Raw genomic sequence first — 18,453 nt, forward strand, 5'->3', positions numbered from 1 at the left:
ATGAATCCCGGAATAAATTTTAATTAAAATTTTGTGGACATGTTTATCCCAATTCAAGTGCTGATCTAGTGTTAAACCCAAAAAATTGGTACTAATTTCCTCATCAATATTTTGTAAGTTGTAGCTCATTGTTATTGGCTCCTTCTGTTTATTTTGCATTATCTTAAAATTTATAAATTTAGTTTTTTGTAAATACATCAAGTTGTGGTTATTAAGATAATTTCCAATACTTTCCAATTCTAAGCGAACATTTCTGTTTGCTCAATTGATTTGGATGATATGACCAAATTTGAGTCATCAGCATACAGACATAATGTTGAATTTTGTTTATAAAGAATCTTTCATTCCACATAGATAAGCAGGGCCCTAATATTGAGCCTTGTGGCACTCCAAAAATTATTTGCATATGTTGAGCATGATTTAATGTCCTAGATAGAAGTGGTACGTAAAGAAAAACTTTGGAGATGAATCAGATATTGCTGTCTAATTATTCCTGACGTATGTAAGACATTTTTTTTTAAATTGTTCTAGGGTATCATTAACTTAACTTTATGAGGCTGTCTAATATGTTACAATAAGTTGTCTCTGTAACAGAGAAGCAGTTTGAGGAATGCGTGTGATGCGTGCTTCGCTAGAGGCTTCTCTATCAAAGTAAGGCTAGAGGGAGTCTCACACACTCACACTTTGATGAAACAAGAGACACAGGCAAAGGACTCTATCTGTTCTTCCTGGGTCACTGACTCCACATCCTGCAATACAAGTGACGTTTCCTAGTTTATTGTTGATTCCATTAAGCAAACAATGCTGCTGTGGAAAACCTTTGTTAATGAAACAAATAGTGTCAGATCATACTTGACTAGTTCTCTTGAAATTTTTTCATATTTTTTTTTAAATTTAAGCTATAAAAGTTAAAATTCCACCATTTTGAATTTTCAAATTGAACCAACTTAATTTTTGTCTCTATAATAGGCCTCTTTAACTTTAAAATACATGTTTCATAAAGATTGGTTGGAAAAATTCAAAAACGTGTTTATGTATAAAAAACTTAATGGCAGATATCTTGGTTCATTTCTAGACATACCATAAATATAAACTGTTTTCATTAGTTTTTTATTAGGAATCATAAACCCAAAGTACTGAAACTTTTTTTCCGGTCACCCTATATAAGTGAAGGAACATTATTCTTATTTTATAACTAGAACATGTATGATACCTGATGTAATAATTCATGCTATCCACAAAAATAATCAATTAAAATTACAAAGTCACTAAACAGATTGTTAACTAAAGTTGATTTTCTCCCAATTTAGATCACTTGACAACGGTACTATAAAATTAAGAAGTGATCAGTTACAAGTATTGTTCAAAGTTAATTGAATTACCATTTTAGTATCGTGTAATGAAATAGTGACAGAGAGCTACTTAACTAACAATAGACGTCAGACCTCAGCAGGGATGGTACGAGTGCGAGTGTCAGTGACATGAGGAGCTCTTGAATCTAACTGATGCCCGTTCTATATATCATCAAGATGTACTATGTTAGTCCCATGTTGTGGTTAATTACCACACAACATGTGTTGGGACGGAAATGTTAAGCTTTGTGTTTAAGGTTCTTAAGGTTAAAGGTGATTTAGGTCCCCTTGAACTCGAAAAAAGGGATTTTTGAAGTAATGCTTAAAAATGTGTGTGTGTTTGGGGGGGGGGGGGGGGGCAAGTGTACAGAGCAACAAACTACACCTGTTGTCCGAACGAAACTTGGTATGTGGATACTAATCCATGGTATCTTCAGGGTTTTTTCAATTTTGATTTTTAATGGTAATTTTCCTGAAAAACCTGGATTAAAATTTAACTTAATGTTATGGTCGTTTTAAAACAAAAGAAAATGGTACAGCGCCCAATGCTGTAGAAATTGCAAATATTATAAATTTTTGCGATTTTCCCCCATAAAATATCATATTTTCACCGCTTATCCATTATAAGGGTTTTTGACAAGCTAATGGGAGAAAGTATTAGTTTGCTGATACCGTGTGTAAGGGTTCCACTGGCTGGCTGGTAAACAAACAATGTACATAATGTAGAATGTATGATATGTTAAATATGTGGACCTTAAAATGTATTAAGAACTCAATTAATATTATAAACTATAATTTTTTTTAACAATGTGCATGATTTAAAACATTTTTACCTACTATGAGCAATTTAAGTAGTTGAGTCTTTAATTGTGCAACTTATTTAAAAGTTTTTTTGTTTGGATTATTTTACTAACTCAACAAATCCCCTAAATTTTAAGAAAAAGTTAAAAGTGAACTGTAGAGTTACAAAATAACTACCGGGTTTGAGCTGAGCGAGGAGGCAAATCAAATTTCAGAGCAATATGGAGATAAAGGACCGACAAACTCAAAATCCATTTGCTGGGTAGGGAGGGGGAAGGGGGGAATTTGTAATCAATGTTGTTGTCAAGTTATTCAAAGCTTTCCCTGTTTCATGGACGCATCTGCAAAGATGAATGGGACTTTATTGAATGACTCAATTTGTTTATCCTATTTTGGTAAAACCCTACAGAATATTCTGAAAAAAATGTCCACCCATAATACTTTAAAATTTATAGTTTTCCGGCAGTGTAAATTGTTTGAACAAGAGGAAATTAGGAGGAATTATTTGAAAAGAAAATTTTCTTGATCAAGAAGTTATTTAAAATTTTCTTGTTATCAGGTATTTTTTGTTTTTGGTACTCTAATAGTCAAATAACAGAAAAAATATGGAATATCAACTTAGTTGTCATTCCTTAAAATATAAAAGAACCTGAACTATTTAAAGTTGAGTAAGAAAATCGTAACTGTTAACATTACCTATCTATTAAAGATAATTATATATAGGTTTAGTTTATTTACGTAACCATTCACTGTAAACTTTATGGTACCGATACTTGTAAGGTTTATGTTGTATACAGTATATGGCTTCCCTACAAAACATAAATACACATACCGGTAGTCTAAGATTCTTTTTTTAAAATATTACGATTTTTAGTGTAGGTACTTTGAAAGTTAATTTGATGGTTTAAATATTCAATTCAAAATTTCTTCACTAATCCTCCAATATACATGGACTTCAACTTCAACAATAACTTTGAACTGTATTTAAGTCAATTTTCAACTTTTTAATTCCAAATTAATCATATAACTAAGTCTACAATGTTATATTTGGAGGGTAATTTTATATAGAAGTAATCAAATCTACTCACGAAGAACATCAAATTAGTGACTAGCATAACACAACCAGAACAGGTAAAACATGACATATGCATTTCAAACAGAGGATATTCATGCAAATGTAGGATACATATTCATGTGTTTAATGTGGCATGCACACGTTTTGCCAAAGAACTATGTGTGTTTGTCACATTTTGTCTCCATTATTGAGGTACCGTAATGGTTTTGGTAATGCATGTAGGTTAATTTTCAACATTAAAATATATATTTTTCTGTGTTGTTTTGTAAAATATTTATTGGTATGCTTATAAGATTTTCATTAATTATATGAAGCATAAACTAATTAAATAACTTGGACCTTAACCCTATCCTCCATCATAGCAGCCCATCCATTCCCTCCCTCATCCGAAACATAATAATGGTAGGTAGTTAAAAAAGTTTTATAGTACCGGTATGCACAATTTGTATTTATTTGGTAACTTTCTTGAAACACATAGTTTGCGACTTCTGTTCGTATGTTTGTAACTCAGGCAACAACAGCAAAGCTAACTTAAATATAAGTTCTGGAAATTGGGGTTACAAACTAAAAAAATTGCTTCAGCAAATCTGCAGACTAAGCGAATTTCCATTTGCCTGATTGGATTTAAAATGTCATCATTTTTTACTAACATGTCTCCTAAAAAAATATCACATTTATTCCCTATTTAAAAAGAATTAGTTTGACGAGTACTTAGAGGTTTGCTGCAAAAGCGAGGGTAAAAGTGTTTTTTTGTAAAATGTTAATAGTTTAGTAAGAAATAAATGCATTTTCCAAATTTTATCAAAGTATGTTCATAAACAAGCAAACTACAACAGTTTACTTATTCTCCATAAGAATAACATGGGAATTTTAAATTTACAATTTTTTTTGAATTTTCTCTGTAACCATTAGGTGCATAATAACGCTTCAATATACTAAATTATTTGTTTTTTGGGTCAAAAATGGGAAAAACCAAGTTTTACCCATAAAACCCCTCATAAACCCCTGTTTTCATAGTCCGATCATGGTGGTTCACAAAACTCGTTCGAATAAATGTAGGTTTACACGTGTATACCAAATTACATCAAAATCGGATCATTTTTGCTCAAGTTATCGTGCTAACGGACACAGATATATATATGAATTTGAACGGATGGTGTTTTTGCCCTCTAGGGACCTGAAAATGAAAAAGTAAATCGGTCTTGTCCAGGTCTTACCAAGAGCGTATTCCCTATATGGGAAATTCGCTATCAGGTACTAATCTATTTTTAAGAATGGAGTTTCAAGGAAAAGGAATCACGACAGTCAAACAACATTAAAATTAATATAAAATATATTAAATACATATTTACACAAATTTACAATATAGCCATACATATAAATACATGGGTATAGCGTTTCACATACTACAAAACATAATTTCTGAAAGCACCTTTTCTTGTAAGTATGGTTAACATTTGTACAAAATAAAACAATTTGGAGGAACTCCCGAAACTTATCAGAGATTTATCACAATACATGTCTTAACTAACACACTGGTTGTTATTTGTACATACACATCCATTCTTTAAAACAAAATTGTACAAGATAAATGGATGAAAAAATTAATAAGTTTGTTAAGAATTTTTTGTCTAAAATTTTGACTGATAGTACAAATTTTAGTGATTGTTAGTGTTTAGTTAGTCGGTTACAATTATATTTTTTATTTCTCATCTCAACCAACCACTTAATACATGGAACATTGTAAGGAGTATTAGGATGTACATTCATCTATTTATTGAATTGTATTTTGCTACATTCTCCTTGTCCAATAATGACATGCATTATGCATTTTCACTAAATAACATCCAGTGACTGAGAATTCTTATGTTTTGACTCTTTTGATTGTTTTCAAGCTAATTTATTGACTTAACTTTAACAAGAAACACTGTATTGTTTGTGTTTTGTTAGTCATGTGTCAAAAGTCTGCAAGTCCATCAGACATAAATAATTTATAGCAAAACTTATCTTAGAACCTTCACTTACTTAGATCACAAGAAGTGAAATTGAGAAAGAGAGTGATAGTACATCACTCAATCTATTTTTCCTGTTACAGATTTTGCAAGTTGTTTTTTTTCCTATCAAGGCATCAAAGACAATGACACATAATTTAAGGATGTTGGTATGAACAAGTTTACAAGTTGTATCACACTTCGACATTCTGACAAGCGGCAAATCAACATTGAGGCAGTCAAGCAGTTTACAAAATAATTTATTTATTTAATTTCACTAGACTAGCCGTCATATCTATTTACACATTTGATTGCTAGTTAGCTATGTTGGTCACTTGATCGCAAATACACATCTGAACACATCTAGTAATCATATAAAAATGTACAAAAGTCACTCACAATACAAAACTATCACAATACTTTGCTACAACTATGAATGACTGGGGAGACACGAATCCTCGTACTTCTCCTCTTGACTAAAACCTCTTCATTCATTTCAGAATATTTAGTCATGAATATCCAACTATGGCTAGTTTTCAAAACCAGAAAATTTCAATATTTGTTTGAGTGAGCAAAAAAAATCTTATGAACAATAATACTTAGTATGAGGCAATAAATGAACCGGTTGCCTCATTCTCACACTTGTTGACTATTCAAAGTAAATATAATCTATTGAAGGCTGAGAGTGGATATGCCAGTTTCTATTGTTCAAATACAGACATTTAGTTGTGCCTTAATCTTTCACTAAAGGAGAAGACTTTTTACAAGTTCTGCACTCAAATTTTCAGTCTAGATGTTGAGTGAAAAATACTTTACAGCTTGAACCAAATATCTTGCTCACCTAATGCGTAACATTAATTATCTTAGGATCAGCTGATGTCAAAGTAAACTTACGTAAAAAATACATTTCTCTCGGTCTAATCATAAAAGATTTAAGGGTTGACGTAAACAAGAGTTTAGTTTCACTTGGTATTGTCCATAAAAAATATACAATCAAAACAAATACTTTGAGGATGACTACACACTTATTTAGACAGTGTTTAAAAATATAGGTTACGTTTGTAACATTCGCTTTAACACCTTAATATATAATGCTGGTACTGCAGTGAATGTGATGTCAACAGTAACACATATTGTTGACAGGTTCAAACGGTGTTCAACAGTAAGTGTGGTGTTCAGTGGAGACTAGACAGCCGAGGCCAACGCGTGTCAATGCCACTTGGACTTCTGTGCGAAGATGTCAGCTCGTAGATTCTGCGAGAAGCAGATGCCGATTATCTGTAATAGTGATATGGTGAGTAATAAAACTTTTTTTTATCAAACAAAATGCACACTTTCGTTTAGCTTTGTGGGCAACTAAGCAATGTGAAAAAAACAATCAGGGTGCAAGAATACTTGAAAAATGTAGATATAATTTAGCCATTTTAACATTTTGGTAAAATAATTGCCGTACTTTTGAGTTGGTTTGAAGTTTGAATAGAGCCAGCCTTACAGTAGGTATGTGCAAAGGGACCTACAGGGCCCTGCGCTTTGGGCAAAAACATTAAAACAACAGACTTGGCAAATTTTGTTTTTGAAAAGGCCCCAATAACCGTTGCTTGTTCTATTTTTGTAGCAAGTTAAAAATCACAATTGCTGAATATGATCAAGATGTTGCCCTCACAAAAGTCGCTGCAATTGTATAAATCCCAACAATTTTTACCAAGATCATTAGAGAAGATTATGGATATTGCCGTGATCGCAGAAATGCATCCTACGAGCATGAGCAACAATATGGCGATTGGTAGGAAGAACTATTTAGCAGTAAAACGCCCGCTCTGAGTGTTTGCACAGGGCCCCGCACTACTTAAGGCAGACTCAGGGTTTAGTATAAAAATAGAGAGCTAGCTTAGCTGCTATCTAAAAGTAGGTAAATTTACCCTGAAAAAATTGAAGAAGATTTTTTAGTTCAATTGCTGATATTGGCTATAGCATGTGATGTGAACAGAGGTCAATTGCTTTGACATGAGCTGTCAGTGCCAATTGTTGCCTGTGTATTAGCTTGACAGCCTTTATGACGGCTTCTTCCCAACACCTTAGAATTATTTTTGTTTCAAATTTGCTCTGTAGATATCAGCAATTAGTACACTTTCTACAAAACATTTATTTGGCCAGTTCTGCTGGTTTTCCAATGGTTTCTGAGCAGCAAGAACTGATGTAGAATTTATCAAAAGACTGTGAACACACAGTTGGCCCCCTGATTAAGTCATCATGAAAATAGTCTTTCCGGCTGCTAAGAGTTAGTAATTTAATTTAATACCACATGCTGTGATACATCTTCAAATGATTAAGCACTGTTATCTTTTTGATGGTTAGAAACTTAAAATAGCTACCCTGATCATTTGGGCATTCAATAAATAAACTTGGGTAAAAAACCCAACAGATATTTTATTCTTAGTAAAAAGGCTATCATATGATATAACACTGGTTTAGTTTCAATTTTTTCCTTAAAATATGCACACTGGTATGCCATCATTCAACTGTCATATAATACAAATACAATACAGTACAAGGATATAAAACAATAACGTGCAAACCAAAACATGTGACATACCTGCAGGAATGTAACTACAAGTCCCATGGTACATATATGGAGAAGATTCCGTTCTATCCACTCCTCTCCTGCTTGCACACATCCCTTCTCATTTATGATCTTGGATGCATCAAAGTTCTGGCAACAAATGTGAAACTCACCTGTTAACTTGAACGGAGAATGGTATTCCACCACCCTTGTGACACTTGATCAACCAAAGCATGCACACAACACCCCATGCACACACCGTGCCACATGCACACATGCTGTGTTAGTAAAACTAAGTTAGAAAGAAAGTCAAGAAATGCCACCCTTGTCTTCAAGAATCTTTCTTCATAATATGCTGTACACTTCAAGGTGTGATAAAATCATATTTTCTGATTTGTTATAAAGTACCCATTAGTTGACATTATTAATTACAGCATTGGGTTTAATCAAAACAAATTTAACAATGCTCGACCAAATGCACAACCCAAATAAAAAGTTAATTTAATACAGCTACAGTAATAATTTATGAAAATGACAAGACCATGAATTTAGAGCTAGGAGGAAAGCCTTTTTTTACTATTTGTAAATAGATTTAATAAGTAACAACTATACAGAAGCACATGACTCAATCTGTTATCATATCAAGTAAATGTGAAAACTTCTAGGGGAAGAATTGCAAATTTAAAGACTAAATCCCATTTTTAAAAGCAAAAGGTGTCATTTGGTACAAGCTAGAGACCATGCCATGTTCATGTACACAAGAAAATGCTGTTTTGCAGTAAAAAGTAAATACATAATTTCAATAGACTCTCAATAATCTAACTCATAGGGCCAACCTTTTTTTATATTCACAATATACTAGAGCTAAACAGTACAATGGATTAAAATTATTTCGAAATCAAAGGACATCTGAGTCATCTCATGCAGTATATATCCGTTGATTTAGGAAATCAGGTTCAACGACATATTCATATTATGTCATGAATGTCTACTAGGCCCAGCACAATTTTCTAAGACTGATGTGTGTTTTGTAATCATGATGTTCACAATTTCAAAGCAATTTCCAAAATTTCTATGAATGAAATGTGCTTTATACGTATACCTGACAATCATACTGCCCCACAGGTTTGGTTAGTCTATAGTACTTGTTAAACTACTGAGAGCCTATTGCACTGCTGCACCGCCAGGTTAGCAAGACATGTTAGTACCTGAAGCACTACACTTGTGACCATAACCACTAGGAGAGGAATGAGGTTATGCTCCACCCACTCCTCCCCCGCCCGCCAACACCCCCGCTCAAATATGTTGTGTTCCCCGCTCTGTGCGGGGGACAGGTTCGTCCACCCGTCTGCAAACTGCCAAAACAGTACAGCGTTAATCATTCAACTTACATAGGTACTCGTGCTAGTTCCAAAATGCATCTAATTTTCTGCCTATGAACTAAAGCTTCAACGTGGGTTTCTTAGATGATGCGATACTTTGAGTAAAAGAATTTCTCATACAAACTTTGGCATTGTCAAATGTGATTAATACATGCAAAAATTTGCGTCAAATTTGATGTCAAATCAACAGAAACATTAAAAGAAACCAATTATTGCATTTTTTATTTTTTTGTAATATTAAATAAATTACTCATTGCTATTAGATTCCCTTATGTAAGTTCAGTCTGTGGCAGTAAATAGACCAGCTGTTGCACCAATGAACAGTTCAAATCTAACACCACCAAAAAATCCAATTGTTTTTGTTTTAGGGCTAGACCATAGACAAATAGAATAAATATAGACTGTCAAAGGAAGGTTCCGGCGCCCACCGCTAGGTTTGTTGTGTAGTTACGGCACACAACGCTGCAGGCGAGGAGCGCAGGAGCCGTATGTGACCAGCAGACGCTGCAGCGGTGTGACCTATCGGTGGATGCCAGAACTTATGCTAACCGCAGCACAGCTGACGGTCTATATTTATTCTATTTGTCTATGGCTAGACTCAAACCCCAGGCCTAAGGTTACTTGTCCACAAGAATAGCAAGGATGAAGGATGCAATGGTAGGTCCTTGTGCTATGTTACATCCCTTCTCCTAACTAAATTGAACATTTCAAGGATTCAATGTAAATCCAATGTAACAATTATATACAAATAATTAACACAGAAGTCTTATACTTACATATCCAGGTTTGCGGACATCATATCCACATTGTTTGTTTTTTATAACTTCCTAAAAAAGATGAAAACAATTATTTACAGCTAAGCAGTACATTGAAAGTGAACTTAGATCACCCTCTGAAGCTTCTACGAAGGGTTGTTATACTTTGGTGATTTTACACCCTTACTTAACAGAAGGTGAGAGGCCTTCCCACCAACAATGACTCAGAGGTGTAACCTCAGTCTATTTCAATGTTTCAATCAATACGGTTACATAGAAAATATCTCCTTATACACTGTACTATGTAGTAAACCATATAACACGACTACCGGTACTAACACTTAGAAGAGGGGGAAACAATTTAATAGTGTCAAAGCAAACGAAGAGATCAACCAAATTTTCAATCAGGTCTATAGTATTTACATTTTTCGAACTGGCGCCAGTTGGAAAAAAGTCTAGAGAATGATATTGGTACAATTAAACTACATTTAACAGTTTAATCCAGTACTTTGAAGTGCAGACATTAGTTTTGTTTGAAACACAAAAATACAGATGATGACATCTTTCCATTCAAAATACAGTAAAAGCAGTAAAAGTTACAAACATTACAGTATTTACACCAACACAAGTAATATTTTGATCAGAGCATTTTTCGAAAGCCATCTTTTTAAATGTCAATTTATTTGCTTGATCAAACTATGTTCGAAAAGTCCAATAAACTATCCCTTATGTTGCCGAACATATTTCCTTGTTTAAGTAAAATATAAAGTAAATAAATATTTAAATTATGTACTCTTATAATACTACATTATTTTTTCAATTAAAATATTTACAACTTACATTGGGTTTTCTTTTGCAACAAGAGAACGGAACTCCGCAAGCTTCTCTGCTACCAACGTCCCTCGAGGAACAATTGAAGTAGTTGTTTCTGTCCCAGTCTTTGGGCCCCTCGATACCGCAACACTGCAACTGTTCAACAAACCAAACTTGGAGGGTTAAAGTTCAACAAGAGGTGAAATCTGAACTAAAGTTCGGCCGCTTAGAAAACGACCTGCGCGCTAATGCTAAACCTATGCTGGAGGAGGTCGCTTTCTAAGCGGCCGAACTATAGTTTGAACTCTATGAATACAATCATTGTTTTAAAGTTATTGATAGTAATTAGATAGTAGATGTCCACAACTTTTGCAATCAATTCGGGTAATTTTTATGTTAGCAAGCAACATTATACAAATAGTTTTTAAGCGATCTTAATAAAATTATTCATGTCTTAAAAGCATGAAAAATTTAAATAAAAAAAATTATATAAAGGGTCGTAATTAAAAGGGTTTTAAATTTGACAGTGTGTAAATGATGGGTGAAAGTGAAATTTCAGTGGGAAGAGCGAGGTTTAAGTTTGGGCTTTCTTTAACTTAGCAAAGAGGTATAAATTTGATTGTTGAAAGTGTGAAAACCAAAATGCAGTGAGGCCAATATCTAAAGTTAACAAACTCAAAAATACCCTGACTTAATGTGTTTTCCAAATTTAATAGTTTTTCTTTGTTAAAAACTTGACGTGTAACAAATCAATCAATCTATTCATATGGTTTTTACCTTAAAAATGCAATTTTGGAAAAGTATATATATGTTCTCAAAATCCTGAGAAATGGAAACAAAAGAGTTTTTATATACCTTATTTGTGATTTGAAAATCAATACCTGTCATAAGTTTTTTCAAAGCTTTGATAAATTATACAGAAAGTACTGTTCTCAAAGGTTTGCTTGCTTTTTTTACAAATTTTGCTCTATTAATTACTTATCTTACAATTTCACCAGTCACTGCAGAACAGTTAAACAATTTCATCTGAACAATTTAACTTTTATACACTATTTGACTTCATCTCAATACCGGTATCTAATAAGTTTTAAGGAAATATTTTGTTTGTGACTTAAATTAATATAAACTAGAGGACCCATGCTGCTCCGCAGCGTTGAAATAAATATCATATCCAAGAAATAATCAAAGTTATCATTTTTGATTGAGTGTAGTAATAATAATAATAATCTTGAACTTGTGTTCTTTATAAAAAATGTGTAAACTGATTAATTGGAAGCCCCCAAAATGAATAGATTATAAGGTAGAGGACCCATGCTGCTCCGCAGCTCGAAATAAATATTATATCCGAGAAATAATCAAATTTATGATTTTTGATTGAGTAATACAGTATCTTGAACTTAACTGATTCAAATCGATTAATATCTCAAATTAAAGCCTATAATTTACTGATTATTTGGAGTCTAAAACATATTATGAAAAAAAACATAAACAATGCTGGAGCTATTGATTTTTAATCATAGAAAAACCTTTTATGTTGGTTGTCCACCTTGCGTTTGCTTGAAACTTGTCGGATTTGTGGCTTAAATGATAGCCGGCACTTCACTGAAGGTTCTTAGACCAAAATATGTACGATTATATAATTATAACTGGTGAAAATACATCTTTAATAGTTGTAAGAATTAAAAAAAAAAAATTTATATTTTGATGAAGTAATACAGTAGATAAATATGAATATAAATGAAATCTATCGTGCATACTATCAATTCGAGACCTCAATAATGAAAATCGGTCGGGTAGAAGAGCCAAACAAACTCCGAAAAGAAAAAAAAGCAAATTTAACTCCCTTAAGAAATACATGGGGAGCAAATTTTGTTTACGTATAAGCCTCAATAATGAAAATCTGCCAGGTAGAAGCGCCAAACGAACTTGGAAAAGAAATACCAAATTTAACTCCCATAAGAAATACATGGGGAGAAAATTTTTTTTACGTATAAGCCGAGTGGGACTGTAGACAAATATATGCTGATGGTTGATGTGAAAATCTGTGTGTGCATACCTTCAATTTGAGATCTCAATCATGAAAATCGGTAGAAGAACTAAATGAACTCGTAAAAGAAAATTCCAAATTTAACTCCTATAACATAGGGAGCAAATTTTGTTTACGTATAAGCAGAATGGGACTGAAGTACTGAGGATGAAATTAAATGTTTGTGTTGTTACGTGGTAGTTATCAAAAGACTATTACAGTACTATAAGTGTTCATCATACCCAGTCTTCTTGTATCCAGTCTATCAGGTTCTGCTGGTCAGGATCTTCCCTGTAGTGAATGATGAAGGCCTGGAATCCGGACGTTGCTTGTAGTTTGATCTGTAACCAAAAGATCAATAGGTATATTAAATGACGTTTCATTTGTAAATAGAAAATATTGACAGATAATAAATTAACATATCAGCAAACTGACATTTACTTTCCCCCATTAGCTTCTGTACAAACCTTGTAATGGGTAAGTGGTGCTAGTAACTGTTATTTCATGGGTAAAATAAAATAAAAACTTTAATAACCTTTTAACCTTAGGTGTGCGACCGGCCTTTACAGCATTTAGGGGTTGTATGGTTTTGTTTGGAGGTAAAAGGACCATAACATACGAAGTTAATCAAAATCGTTTGAGTTGTTTTTGTAAAAATCCTAATTTTCTGCTTTGCGGCTACTTTTGTGATATAATATTTACCAAAGATTGATGAAGTTTAAGTTAGAAATTACAATAAGCAAAGTAATAAAAATATGAGAAGTGGTATTTTACAAACATTTCTTATAATACCAAACTGAGGGAGTGAAAAAAATAATTAAAAATAATCTTAGCCAAACCACAAATTAATTGAACACTTAAAATTCACTTAGATTTCATGACCTCACAGCTCCCACTACTGATTTCCCTCATCTTTTTCTCAATTGTTTCTCAGTCGACAAATCTGTGCTGCAATTGATAATTGTGTTGACCTTCACCATAGACCTGCGGTTTTACCTTGGTGTCAGCAATTACATGGTACTGACTAGAGAGTCATGATTCACGAGTAATCAAAACTCAGGGAACTACGGATCTTAGAACGGGTTCATTCCTGTTCCTTCTTTCTCCAAAGTGATAGCACTTGTACAAATAGGCTATTTAAAATATTTTTTAGTGTAAAAACATTGAACTTGAATCAAAGGTGGACGTTCTAGGTCTTTTTTTGGAACTGAAAAGTAATTTATGCAACAATCGCATAAAGATAGTGTTACCAACACGAGTAGAAAGTTAAGGTACGAGCCTTGGTGAGTGCCTTAAAAACTTCTACAAGTGTCGTTAACATTATTTACGCGAGTTGCGTGGTACACTACTTTACCGGTTTTTAATTACTAATAATCACTAGGCCTACTCAAAACTTCTAAGAGAGGTTATGTTTTTATTTATAACCTCACATTGCCACTGACCATTGATGCAATGACTCATTGTATCTATCACCAATTGCACCAAGACATAACAATTAAATTGGTAAACAGCTGATTAGTTGAAGTTCGAAGCATTACAATTTTACTCTCTCCCTTGAACCTCATTGGTCCATTACCTGTGTTGTTAAGTAAAAAAAAAAAAAAAAAAAAAAAAAAAAAAAAAAAAAAAAAAAAAACTATGCAGTTATAAAGTAAACAATGCTGTTATGTGAAACTTTTCAATTTTAAGAACTGAACTGAAACAGCTACTTTTAAAAACAGTTTAGGTAAAATTGTTTTTGCATTTGTACTCTTGAATTTTACTCATAATTTAACAAGACGTGAATTTATTTGAACATAAACTTCATCTACACCACATCTTCAAATTGAACATTTAATACAGAATACATTGTTTGTAGGCTTTCAAGTGTATAAGAGAAACAGAGCCACAAGGAAACTAAGAACAAAATAATAACAAATAAGGGAGCATAAAAAGGCTTTGTTCTGACATAAAACCAATTTCCTCACATCAAAGGCAGAATAAAGTAAATATGAAAAGCAATTGTATCAAAGGGAAGGTTATTTAAAAGAACTTCCCTTGTGTTTTTTTAATAAATCGTACATTTCATATCTTTATAATGCAAATCTTGGTACAGTATAGTATTCTTGAACCAAACTCAACCAGTACTTAACTTTATCAACAATTAAAAATATCCAAACAAGTCAATAGGTTAATTTTCTTACTATACCCTTACCCTAAAATATAGTATTAACTAAGTAACATTTTTATGTGGAAACATTGCAACTTTTGAGATTGAAAACAAACCGGTTGGCTATTTTTGTTTGACAAAATAACAATTTAAATCTACACTATATTATTTATTATATAGCCGAGTAATCAGAAGGCCACTGGTTTGATCCTAAGAAAAGCAAGGAGATTGACCATGGTTCAACACTATATAAGCTGCAGTTTATCAAATGGTTTGGCTATTTAGTCAGCTTATATTAGTTAGCAAGAAAGCTCATACTCCAATCAACAATAATCAAATGGCATATAATTACTAAATTTTTAAAAACAATACTCACCCAATCTCTAAATATGAATAGCATGAACACTGCAGTTATTTCTAGGAGCAAAATCACAGCAAGGAAAAAGGCATACTGAAAAAAAATCATTACCATTAGTGAAGATTTTTTTTTAGAAAGACAAATAATACTTTGTTCAATTCCTAGCATTGCATTATGGTTCTAATTCACTATACAGATTCTAATTCAATTTCATGTAGTATGGTTAAGTATTTTTTTAAACAAATTAATTAGTGTTACAACAAAATAACATGGCGGGATTAATTTGATACATACATTTCATTAGTCCAATCTGTGTCCAATCTAATTTCCTATGCATTAACCACATCATTAAGATAATAACATGAGTTCTGATTAGTAACATTTACATTGGTGCAAAACAAGTCCTAACCTAATTGGTTTCAGAATTAGCTATACAATTTGATTTTTTCCAATTGCACAATTTGATTTTTTCCAACTGCACTGTTTGGTTTTTGTGCAGTACAGTAAGTCAGTGTATATATTCATTGAATAGTCTTAGTGGAGTAAACGCCCACACTGAACTGTTTTAACACGGTTAGTAAGTTTTCCTTCAATTTGAATACAAATATTTAAAATGTAAACAAAATCTTCAAGCCTTATACTAGAAATTAAGTTTGGTGATACAATGATGAATTTTACAACTATGTTTTATGAGAAACACTCACTGCGGCCAGGAGACAAGTATTCTCTCTGAGAGCTCCAACACAACCGGTGAACCCGATTATGAAAGTCACAGCCCCTAAAAAAAATATTGAACTTTACTGCAAAATTCATTAGTTCGAACAACTGTCATATTTGTCAATACTGTTCAATGAAACTCCAAAATCTTTGAAGATCAATTTCTAATTTCCATGAAAATAGATGGCATTATTTAATATGTTTAATAGTGATTGTTCCAATTTTGTAGTTTATTGTTTCAGTCTCCCATTTTTTGTAAGTAAATTAAATCATTTTCAAGTTTAAAGCTTCCCACTAATTTATCCCCCCCCCTACTGTAGAGTGTAACAAAAATAACCATCGTGTAGATATTAAGTCAATGGTTTTAGCTATCAATCTCTTTATCTGTCAAACTTTGCAATCCCCTAATCCCAAAAAATGTGTTGCCAGTTTTGTTTATGGTATAAATTCACTATGCTCATATTCAACCTCACACATTTTGCCAATAACAAATTTAAAAAGAAAACTGTGGTTTCGATCTTTCTTTTACAATACATCCACCAAACTATTAACATGTAACATGTATTTTAAATAATGTAGGGACGAGGATTTAGCTTCATACCCTGGTTGTACTTAGACAAAGATTTAGCTTCATACCCTGGTTTGCGAGAGAATAAATTCCAGCTTTAAAAGTTGAAAGAAGGTCACCAAGTAGAGAAATAATTTACAACTGAGAGTTTTAATAGAGGAAGTAACTGTAGTTAAACATGCAACTCGCTGGTTTAGTCCTATACCAGCATCAGATAACTGACAATAAATGGCTATGGTGAAACACAATATACAACTAGAGCATATTGTCATTATATTAAGAGCAAAAATCAATTCAACATTTTTATTCATTACTAGTTTCTACGAACAGCACAAAATCATATTCAAACATGTAGAATAACTATACTTTTAATAAATTTAAAATACATAATATCATAACAATCGTTGGCTTTATGGATATCCTACAGTAGGCTATTTTATAAAATAAACCATTGTTTTTCTGATCAGTAAGTAAACATATGAACCAGCTGTAGCCAATGTTCTATGTTCTACATCACAAGAACATAGTTTAATTGATGAACCCCCACAGAAGGTGCTATTGTATAAAATTTTTGTCTATGATTAAATACAGGTTGGTCCAAAAAGAACTGACACATTTTAAAATACATTTTTATTTACAAAATTTCAACTGCATGGTATCATTTACATACGTACAGATAGAAAAACTCAAAAAAAGTTTTTGGTGGCATTCAATAAATCTCAATATGGCCCCCATTAAGACTCTGATGGCGCCAAATCGAAATTCAACCTCCCACCAAACATTAACATTAAGTAAAGGTGTGTGATGTTTTAAATTTTGATTTAACGCCGGCAGAGCATTAAACAGTGGCCATATTGAGATTTATTGAATATCACCAAAAGCCTTTTGAGCTGTTCAATGGTACATAAATGTAATTGTTACTATTTAGTTAACATTTTGTGAATAAAAATTAATGTTAAAATGTGTCAGTTCTATTTGGACCACTCTGTTTTGTTCACTTTATATTTTCACCCTAAGTTTTCAATACTATGACATCTTAGTTTATGTGATATAGAGGATACTTTAGTCACAAGTAGGTTTATTTAAGCATTTAATAAGTTATAGCAAATTTGAGAGAAACAAACTATTTACACCTGTCTAAAATTTTGGTCGTTCAATTTTTTTTTTTAAACAATGGTTTATGGAACTATGGTTAATTGCTATGGAATGTATAGTTGCTAACAGGGGTCGCCGGAATTTTATCCCCCTGGAATTTTACCCCCTGGGCAAAGCTGACGTCACTATGACGTAGTAATCTGAGTGGCCAAAAGTTTGTTCGCGGCTGGAATTTTACCCCCGCGGATTTCGAAGTCTAATGAAAATAGTCAGAGCGTGATTAATTCAATTAGCGATAAAAACTGGAATTTTACCCCCTGTCCATATAACTAGTGTTTAGACAACTGAAAAGTACGGGCCGGATTTTTACCCCCCGGAATTTTACCCCCGGAATTTTACCCCCGGATTTTTACCCCCCGGAATTTTACCCCCTGGCCGATTTTAGAAATTGAATGATTGGATTTCTTATTTCTGTTTTTAATTAATTGTAAACATTTCATTATTTAGTGGCCTATCTTTATTTATTTATTTTGTAATCTCAACTAAGTCAAACGAATTCGCTGTTTAATTTTGATGTTTGGGTATTTGCCTTTGAGGCAAACTGTTGGTTAATAAGTATGTAAATAAGTAATAGGCCATGTTAATAAGTATGAAAAACAATGTGTTTAGTTTCAGTTGTACAACAACCTTCTTGTTTCTTCAGGCACAAACCATGGACTGTTGATGAGATTCCTTGCAGTAGTCAACACAATTGGTCGAATACATTGTAGGCATACCGGATGCCTACAACTACATTTCACAACACGTATTT

At 32.7% G+C, this 18,453-nt stretch overlaps 1 protein-coding gene across 4 annotated transcripts in view; it reads right to left on the reverse strand.

Annotated features, from left to right (window-relative positions):
* Window positions 1-4,543: 4,543 nt before the first annotated feature.
* LOC128990414 (tetraspanin-5-like) overlaps window positions 4,544-18,453 on the reverse strand; it is a 75,245-nt gene continuing 61,335 nt past the window's right edge. Inside the window, exons 3-10 of one of the 4 annotated variants that reach the window (XM_054412768.1) lie at window positions 15,967-16,040; window positions 15,281-15,355; window positions 12,998-13,096; window positions 10,757-10,885; window positions 9,938-9,988; window positions 8,988-9,134; window positions 7,813-7,959; window positions 4,544-6,497 (exon numbers count right to left, since the gene is read on the reverse strand). In XM_054412768.1, the coding sequence (XP_054268743.1) occupies window positions 6,429-6,497; window positions 7,813-7,959; window positions 8,988-9,134; window positions 9,938-9,988; window positions 10,757-10,885; window positions 12,998-13,096; window positions 15,281-15,355; window positions 15,967-16,040 (791 nt within the window). In that variant the 3' untranslated portion in view covers window positions 4,544-6,428. The remainder of the gene's footprint in view (window positions 6,498-7,812; window positions 7,960-8,987; window positions 9,135-9,937; window positions 9,989-10,756; window positions 10,886-12,997; window positions 13,097-15,280; window positions 15,356-15,966; window positions 16,041-18,453) is intronic. The other 3 variants (XM_054412766.1, XM_054412769.1, XM_054412767.1) reach the window with 3 other exon arrangements.

The sequence above is a fragment of the Macrosteles quadrilineatus genome, unplaced genomic scaffold (genome assembly GCF_028750875.1).
Source record: "Macrosteles quadrilineatus isolate MER2022 unplaced genomic scaffold, UCM_ALF_1.0 Scaffold_3__2_contigs__length_128488019, whole genome shotgun sequence".
Classification (NCBI taxonomy): Eukaryota; Metazoa; Arthropoda; class Insecta; order Hemiptera; family Cicadellidae; genus Macrosteles; species Macrosteles quadrilineatus.